This window comes from Alosa pseudoharengus, unplaced genomic scaffold (assembly GCF_046254945.1).
Source record: "Alosa pseudoharengus isolate Yale_2024_CS ecotype anadromous, Long Island Sound unplaced genomic scaffold, YU_APseudo_1.1 YU_APseudo_1.1_scf_15, whole genome shotgun sequence".
Lineage (NCBI taxonomy): Eukaryota > Metazoa > Chordata > Actinopteri > Clupeiformes > Clupeidae > Alosa > Alosa pseudoharengus.
The window spans coordinates 33714505-33724504 of record NW_027468620.1 but is presented as its reverse complement, the minus strand read 5'-3'; the positions used below and the strand labels follow the sequence as shown (position 1 = coordinate 33724504).

The 10000-nt window shown below is 46.6% G+C and overlaps 1 protein-coding gene across 1 annotated transcript in view; it reads right to left on the bottom strand.

The window, feature by feature from the left end:
* The window catches only part of cxcl12a (chemokine (C-X-C motif) ligand 12a (stromal cell-derived factor 1)), a 15374-nt gene extending 6202 nt beyond the window's left edge, over window positions 1-9172 (bottom strand). Inside the window, exons 1-3 of the mRNA XM_076286266.1 lie at window positions 9030-9172; window positions 5129-5246; window positions 186-269 (exon numbers count right to left, since the gene is read on the bottom strand). Of these exons, the coding sequence (XP_076142381.1) occupies window positions 186-269; window positions 5129-5246; window positions 9030-9096 (269 nt within the window). The 5' untranslated portion in view covers window positions 9097-9172. The remainder of the gene's footprint in view (window positions 1-185; window positions 270-5128; window positions 5247-9029) is intronic.
* Window positions 9173-10000: the final 828 nt, after the last annotated feature.

Genomic DNA, 10000 nt, shown 5'->3' with positions numbered 1-10000 from the left:
TTATGACGTTCTACACAGACATTGTTCTGTGTGTGTGTGTGAGTGTGCAGAGTTCTCCATACGTGTTTATGGCCTTTTACATACACAGTGTGTGTGTGTGTGTGTGTGTGTGTGTGTGTGTGTGTGTGTGTGTGTGTGTGCGTACGTGCGTGCGTGCGAATGTGTGTGTGCAGGCATCTCCTTACTTGTTTATGGCGTTCTTCAGGTAGGTCTGGAGCCACTTGGTCTCAGGGTTCACACACACCTCCTTCCCATTCTTCAGCTTGGCACTGGACAGACATACACACACAGTTAATACCAAGTTACAGGTATGTGGGTGTGTGTGTGTGTGTGTGGGTGTGGGTGTGTGTGTGTGTAGCCTGTAGGGGGCGCCTCTGCTATGGTGGTGGGTGGGTGGGGGCAACTGGAGGGAGTTATACTGACTGTCTGTGTGTGTGTTTGTTTGTGTGTGTGCGTGTGTGTGTGTGTGTGTGTGTGTCCTAGTCTCAGACCCCCAGGGCCTCCATGAGTAGACCTCTACTGGTCTAAGTAAGGAGCTCTACAGCACTGTAAGTTAAGCTGTGTGTGTGTGTGTGTGTGTGTGTCTGTGTGTGTGTGTGTGTATGTAAGGCGGGGGGGTGGGGGGGGGGGGGTGTCGTCCTCTAGCAGCTTTGGGTTAAAGTGTAGCCGTGAGGCTAACGTAACTTAGCGTCCGTGAAGATAAACCCCCTCCACACACACACACACACAGACACACACACACACAGACACACACACACACACACACGATGACACAAACACAGAGAGACACACTCTCTCTCATACACCCACACCCACATGTTTGGCCTGCCACTCTCTCCCCTCTTAACCCAGATAGAGTTACACATTCCACATTCCTGCTCACCACCCCCTACTGCCCAAAACCACCCCCTCTTCCTGCCCCCATGGGGATATTAGACCCCCCCCCCCCCCTCCCAACACACACACACACACACACACACACGGACAGATGGGCCTAACACACTCTACCAGGCCTGTTCTGCTGTGCTCAGGTGAGAAAGACACCCCTCCCTTTCTCTCTCTCACACACACACACACACTCACCTCCGATCTCACACACACACACAGTCACCTCCGATCTCACACACACAACCCCACTCTCTTTCTCTCTCACACACACACTGACATCACTTGGCCTGAGACCAATCTCTGTGTAATATACTGTACACATATTTGCCATGTATCGATTGTGAGATGTGATTATTCACTAACGTCTGAGATCAGGAGCAGCTAGATGCAGCAGTGCTGAGCTGGAGTGTGTGTGTGTGTGTGTGTGTGTGTGTGCGTGGGTTTGTGCGTGGGTTTGTCTGTGTGTGTGTGTGTGTGTGTGTGTGTGTGTGTGGGTGTGGTAGAAAATAAGTAAGTACATTCACACCAGGGATTAAAGTGAAAAAAAATCGTTTGACTGAACTTTTTTCAGGCCATAAGTCATACGTTGTTCATATCTACCTATAGAGATAGCACCCCTTTTGCGGTTGCGACCTATTGGTTTTTAATGTACAAAAAGATGCAAACAGCAAAGTAAAGAGAGTATTTGCCTTATTCACACGGCGGCCATTGTTAAAACGAGGCTACAGGGTACACTTACTATATAATTAATGCCACCTACAGGTGAATGCATAGAACATAACAATCCTATGGTTTGTGTACCCTGTAGCCTCGTTTTAGCCGCCAATGGCCGCCATGTGAATAAGGCGAATTGAGTGTTCTTGATTGAGATTGAATTTTCCTGATGAACAAAAATATATTTTAGTACCATTCCTGACCATTGCTGATTAGCCATTGCTGTTCTTTTCTACTGCAGCAATATTGTAGAAAGGCTTTAACACACTCTTATTTAATTACTTCGGGCCAAAAGTGTTTAAAGGGGAGATTTTTTTTCTTGTTAATATGAAATTCAACACCAAGTAAAATCTATAAAATCAAGTTGGCAAGACTTCCCATTTCCTCATCAAAGTAACGAATCAGAACATTCTAGATATTGTTCATATTTCCATTTGTTGCCTCATCCGCATTTAATGAAAACATGGTAATTTTGAGTTTTACAGACAACTCAGTTTTCCAATTAGCAGTCTCTCAGTTGCGCTATGAAAGAACATGCGTAGCCTACTTTCTAAACGTAAAAACGGTAAGCCATAGATAAACGTAGCCTACCTCTGTCGTGGTGGCTAGTTGCACCAGGTAGGGAAGATGTCCTGAAGTGCACGAACGTTAACCTTATGGCGGTCTTCTGATTGGTGGCGTGCTAAAACGTTTTCCTATTGCATCCATAAACAATTTTCTTGCAGCGAACCGCGCAAAAGCAAACCCCTGGCACTTTAATTTCTTTACCCTACGGCTTGTTAGTTCTCCCCCGTTTCCAACAGCTGCCCATCTCCATTTATTTTTTAACTTTTGACACCTGCCTTGCCTTCCTTTAGCAACAACGCATCAGCTAGTGGCCTTGCCAAATAGACGCACACAAATCATGACGCTAATATGCGAGGTTCTGGTAGGCCTACTGGTTATGGTTTTGTGCTATAAACTAATAATATTTTATAGCAAAGTTTTAAGTTGACTATTTTAATTGTATGGTTATTTTTTGTCAACATACACTCACAACCTACTGTCGTTAAAAGTGAGGCCTAAGCAAAATAGGCTAAGGCTGTCTGTGCGTCACAAACAGACTGACCCCCTTACTCAACAGTTTGCGATGATGACAGTCATATATATTTTTTTTTTATGCTAACACGCTCAGTCAAAACCTTCCGTTGCAAATTGTGAAAAACATTGTTGTACATGTCATAACAGACGGGATAATAAATTGCATAGGCTACGGTTTATATTGCGTCGCTTTACACATAATGTTAGTTGCATTGATTAAAAACTGTAACAATAATAGTAGCCTACATCGGGTGGCGTAGCAGGCTATCTGTTCAAGTCATAGGTGACACCCAAAATGAATGACCTCTCCTGACAAGAGTTCGCGATAGTAAGAAATTGTCTGACATTGATGCACGGAAAGAACACAGCCTACGCTTCTTCTCCGAATTCGCACATAGAGCTCACAATATCATATCCAAAAAAGTTAAACGGATTGGCCAACCTCATCAGCTGTCTCTAATGTGTCACTATAATCCAACTTTTAGACCGTTATAGTCCTCCATACGTGTTCTTTTTTTTTAAGCAAACGCCCGAGACAAGTGTGTGTAGCTACAACATAAACAAAGCGAAACTCATGGCTGACGTAGGCTATCTTCTTGAGCGGTCACTGATTGAGACACAGAAAGTTCTCAAGAACACTATTAGGTCTTTAAACATTTACCATCACACACATTAATTCATCGGACCTAATATTTGTAGTTGCCTTAAAAAAGGAAAAGCAAAGGTTATAGCCCCCCCCTCCTATTTTTTTTCTCATCGGATCTGCATCGATCTCAAATATGACATTTCTAAAATCAAATTGACGGAAATCCGTCCTACGACGGAGAACTTTAATCCTTGATTCACACAAGAACTGAACTGAAGTACAAATGTCTTACTTTTGACCTACTTAACTTGTGCATTTCCATTTTATAATATTAATGTCCCAGTACACTTCAGAGGGGCATACAATGGGGTAAGAGGGGCATATAATGGGGTAAGAGGGGAGTTGAGTGTATGTGTGTTTTCTGTCATTTCACATTGTTAAAGATTAAACCTAGTGTCTAACCTTTTTGGCTTCTACAAAAACCGGGGTTGAGGTCACATTTCAGTGTGTGTCATCTGTGTGTCATCATCTCTGTGTTAACAGCTCAACAAAATAGTGGTTTTCCCCCTAAACTTCTCACATATCACTTACAGTTCAGATGATCCAACATCAACGACTCCAGAAAAAGTTTAGATGATCGGCCCCTGCTGTGGTGCAACTGGCAGGGGCACCTGCACCATACGCCGGCGACCCGGGTTCGATTCCCGACCCGTGGTCCTTTCCGGATCCCACCCCTGCTCTCTCTCCCATTCACTTCCTGTCACTCTCCACTGTCCTATCATTAAAGGCATAAAAAGCCCCCCAAAAAAAAAATACTTAAAAAGTCCTAAACCTCTCACATATCACTTAAAGTTCAGATGATCAACGACTCCAGAAAAAGTCCAAAAACAAAGACCAGATTTGTGCATCACGGGTTTGTTTTTTTCTGTCCTCTCCCATAACCATTGCACGACCCCTCAAACTTATCTTCTGTCCCTGAATACTTCTTCCACCACTGTGTGTGTGTGTGTGTGTGTGTGGGGGGGGGGGGGGTATGTGATCACTGGAGTAATTATTAGACGCTTCCCCTAACACACATCAGTGTGTGACCCCGACCTGCTCTGTGTTGCTGATTCAGTGGCGGACCTCTGAGATAACCTTCACACACACACACACACACACGCCTCCGAGATAACCTTAACAGGGCCAGCTCCCACTATCTTAACATACCCAAGGAGATCAGTGCTCTTATTGGGCTTTAACTGCCCAATTGGTGAGTGTGTGTGTGTGTGTGTGTGTGTGTGTGTGTGTGTGTGTGTGTGTGAGAGTGTCTGTCTGTGTGTGTGTGTGTGTGTGTGTGTGTGTGTGTGACTGAAATATTCCCATCAAGGCAAAAGGTCATGTTTAAGTAGACAGCTGTGAGCAAAAGCACCTCCCAACCCTGCTACCTAAAACACATGCATACACTCTCTCTCTCACACACACACCGTGGCCCACTGGTTAGCACTCTGGACTTGTAACCGGAGGGTTGCCGGTTCGAAGCCCGACCAGTGGTCCGTGGCTGAAGTGCCCTTGAGCAAGGCACCTAACCCCTCACTGCTCCCCGAGCGCCGCCGTTGTAGCAGGCAGCTCACTGCGCCGGGATTATTGTGTGCTTCACCTCACTGTGTGTACACTGTGTGCTGAGTGTGTTTCACTAATTCACTGATTGGGTTAAATGCAGAGACCAAATTTCCCTCACGAGATCAAAAAAGTATATATACTTATACACACACATACACACACATTAATACATTTGTGTTTCTGTGATTACATGTCAATATGTGCAATATGTCTCATATATGTAAGTGTGTGTGTGTGTGTATTGATACACATACTCACATGACTTGGAAGGCACAGTTGGGTGTGTGCAGGAACTTGAGCTCTCTGATGCTGCGTTGAGAGACGGTGTTCACGGTCGAGCGACACCAACACCGCTCCACCAGACTGATGGGTTTCGCTGAGGAGACATGGAGGACATCACTAGGCAACACGGAACACCACTACATCACACAGAGCATCACTAGGCAACACGGAACACCACTTCACCACACAGAACCTCAATAGGCAACAAGGAACACCACTTCACCACACAGGGCAACACGGAACACCACTTCACCACACAGAACATCACTAGGCAACATGGAACACCACTACACCACACAGAACATCACTAGGCAACACGGATCACCACACAGAACATCACTAGGCAACACGGAACACCACTACACCACCTGGAACACCACTTCACCACACAGAACATCACACAGAACATCACTATCCCATACAGAACGTCACACTTTTCACATGAGTAGCAACACGCTAGTATTCAATTCATTTTCAGTGAGAGGCGGCGCGTAAAGCAGGCAAGTGGACGGACCCAGTCCCAACATATTTTAACCTAATCTAATCTAATCCAATCTAATCTAATCTAATCCAATCTAATCTAATCTTGTGCTCGCATGCACGAATCCAGAACACGCCTGCCCGTCTTCACCATAAAACACTTTCAGCTTTTGAGGTGGTGGTGCGGGCACTTCAGCTTTGAGTTGTCTTTCAGATGACAGGCGGGGCTTTCCGTCTAAAAATCACCTATCACTACACGGAACATCACTACATCACACAGAACATCACTACACGGAACATCACTACATCACACGGAACATCACTACATCACACGGAACATCACTACATCACACGGAACATCACTACACGGAACATCACTACATCACACAGAACATCACTACACCACACAGAACATCACTACATCACACAGAACATCACTACACCACACAGAACATCACTACATCACATGGAACATCACTACATCACACGGAACATCACTACATCACACGGAACATCACTACATCACGCAGAACATCACTACATCACACGGAACAACAGAACATCACTACACCACAAAGAACATCACTACATCACACGGAACATCACTACATCACACAGAATATCACTACATCACACGGAACCTCACTACATCACACAGAACCTCACTACATCACACACAACATCACTAGGCAACACGAAACATTACACACCGCCATCTCTCCACCTGCCTGACGACGGCTTGGCTCAGGTGAGCTGCAGCGATAGAGTTGCTACCTGAATTACAATAAAGCTACATAATCTCATTAACACAATCTCACATCAACACAATCTCACACCAACACAATCTCACATCAACACAATCTCACACCAACACAATCTCACATCACAGCTTTACACCCACGTAACACCAACTTCGACACACAGTCACGCTGTGTCTGTGTGTGTGCATGTGTGTGTGTGTGTGTGTGTGTGTGTGTGTGTGTGCATGTGTGTGTTTGTGCATGTGTGTGTGTGTGTGTGTGTGTGTGTGTAGGGTGGACCACCCAGGCTTATGTAGGCTACAACCTGACCTAAGCATCCCGGAGGTTAGCTGCAGTTCACATACTGGACCACTATACCAACCACCTGAGCTTCGTCTGGTTTTCTCCTTCTGCTGGTGTGTGTGTGTGTGTGTTTGTGTGTGAACTGTGAGCCAGGTTCCAGCTGAGTGTGTTATTCTTTGGTCAGTTTATCAGTGGGGCTCTATGTTTCTGGAGTGTGTGAGTGTGTGTGTGTGTGTGTGTTCTTTTGTATGTGACAAAGTGGAGTCTGGTCTTTGAAAGGACAGAGCCCACAAAGCAACCATTAGAAAGCAAATCTCAAAAGGAGAATCTCTCAATTGGACCTGTGTGTCCATGTGTGTGTGTGTGTGTGTGTGTGCGTGCTAGCGTGCATGTGTGCGTGTGTGTTTGGATCTCTCTATGGGACCATGTCCACAGGGCTGCCAAACTACCTCAGTTCCTCAAGACTGAGGAGAAAAGGATTCGCAGTGAATCCTCCACAGAAGGGAAAACAATGAATTAAACTTCTATGGAGACTGTGTGTGTGTGTGTGATCGTGTGTGTGTGTGTGTGTGTGTGTGTGTTTTGTCTATCACTAAACATTGGCTCTATAGACTGTCAATACCGCTTTATGAACATGACAGATCAGTTTGGCCTTGTCAGAGATGTTACTGGATTCATTAAAGAAACGTACCTTCCTATACAGACGAGATATATACTGGATTCACACATAACTTGTGTAATAACTTCAGTCAGAGTTTCTCGTTGAACAAGTTTGTTCAGTAATGCCGTGAATCATCCAAAATACACGCAGTTGCAGTGATAACCTGACACACACACACACACACACAGACACACACACTCACTCATCAATCAAAATTCTGCACAGCCATTTTCAAGGGATTTCTCACTTCCCTTGGTGAGCGCTGTCCTGCTGGTGACCATCACCGCGACTGTGCGCTTCCTGGCCTCTGGACTGCGCGCAAAGAACAGATAACGGGATCCAACGGGATCATTTGCACAAACGCACCGATCAGAAACTTTTGATGCAGGCTTGCGCGGGCGCGCGCATAAATGTTTCTGAAAGCTGGCGAAGATCAAAGCGCTCTAATGGGAGAGAAAGGTGCGAGCGCGCAGCACATTCAGAAAATGTGTTGAAACACTTCTTGCACAGATCCACCTAGGCCTCTTTCTGAGCCCGTCTGTGTTTGTGTGTGTATGTGTGTGTGTGTGTGTTTCGGAGTCCGACTATGTGTGTACACTGCAGACGGAGACAAAAGAGGCAGCCCGGTAGCTCACGGAATACAGTGCCGCCGCAGAGGCATTCCGCTTGGGGGAAACGACCACACAATTTCCCTCTTAGGGGAAACGACCACAAAGTTTCCCTCTTCGGGGAAACGGCCACAGAGTTTCCCTCTTAGGGGCAATGACAGTGGTCCCCATGTGCCAAAAATACAGCAGCCATCGGGAGGGAAAGAAACTGGCTGAAGAGACAGACCAAAAATAACACGGAAAGGCCGCCTCCTCGTGCATGTGCATCGGTACACTAAACACACATGCAGATGGTCTCGCGTAGGCTAATCTACCGCTATTGTTATGCAAAGCTTGCGCAATTCAGCGCTCGTGTAACGTCCCGTCGAAGTGGCCACTTCAGCTCAAGGAGCCCCCTGCTTTGTCTCGTGCGTTAATTTGCGCGTAATTCAAAGAAAACAATGGTGGCGACAAATACACACATTAGCAGGCGAGCGGCTGTTGGTGGAACTCAGACAGCGTGGAGCTCTGAATGAGCGGCACTCTCCGGCTATCAGAAGGCGATAGGCGCACTGATGGCTCCGTGGGTCGGTCCTCTCGCCACTACTGTTAATGTGCCTGCTGACCCGGGGAGACTGAATGACAACACCGTTAAAACCTGTTATGAAAAGTGTTCTTGGTGACATCCCGTTGTGTTATTAAATAAGTCCGCCAGCTGGGGTAAACTTGGACATGGTTGAACGACACAGAAGGAAATTAAACAAAAACATATTCGTTGCTTATTTATATATATATATTGAGGTTTGTCTGAACCACCATGCCAAATGAAGTCCAGGGCTGAAGAGACTATTCAAACGCGGAGCTCTCTCCGCAGTCCCGCTTTCATCTGACAAACGCGGCAGCATGAAGAATGAGCAAACAGACGCCAGACATTCCCACGCCAAAGAACGATCAGAGAACCGTGCTTCAATTGGACCCGATTCTCCCGCTCGCATCCATCACCGTAATTAAAGCTCTTGCGCAAACTTCCCTGCAAAGTGTTCTCTGCAAAAAAAAGACATGGAAAAGCACTGGCAGCATGTAATAGTCCAGCACAAATTTCTTACCGTGAGACACAGGCGCATACATCGTCACAGCGAGGACGGCCAACAGCACGAGCACTTTGAGATCCATGGTTGAAGGTTGTTCCGTTCCACGCAAGCACCGGGACTGACTGGAGGGGGTTCGTAATGCGCGGCTGCTCCTAGTTGCGCTACAGTCCTGCCTCCGCTGCTACAAAGAGAGAGCGAGAGAAAGTAGGCGTGTCCGCCCCTCAGGCAGCCGACTTCCTCCGGTAGAAAAGTTGGCAGCTAATTCAGAGCAATTAATGTCCTCGTGCAGCCAGCGTCTCCCTCCGTCCCTCACTAGCGCAGCGCTTCTGCTTCCATGGCTGAGCGTGCAGATGTAGGCTCGCGCAGCGAGTGCGTGTGAATCTTTTAGCTCATGATGCTCAGGCTGCCAGTGTCACCGCAACACACATACACACACACACACACACGCGCACACACACACAAACACATACACAGTCATAAAAACATAATGCACATGTACACAGAGAGTGAAAAAGAAGAAAACACTTACACAAACACAAATAAACGCATGTCCACCTCTAATTTTAACAACACACACACACACACAAATCAGTATTCCTCAACAGGGGGCGTGAAAAGGCAAGACAAACAAATTCCTCTCCCTCCCAAACCCAAAAACAATCATCCTCACGCTGCGTTACAACTTTCCATGCACCACTCCAGTGGTGTGTGTGTGTGTGTGTGTGCAGTGTGGTTAACGGGTGGCAGATGTGGGGGTAGTTCAGCAGAGATGTACAGCTCTAACAGACCTCTCCCCCGAGTTGCACCTCTGATGGCCTATTCAGAGAGAGAGAGCCCACCTATTTACCTTGAACACCCCTCACAGAGAGCGTGTGTGTGTACACACACACACACACACCTCATAGTGCATGTGTGCACACATGCGCGCACACACACACAACTCACAGAGAACGCATGCACACATACACACACACACCTCACAGAGA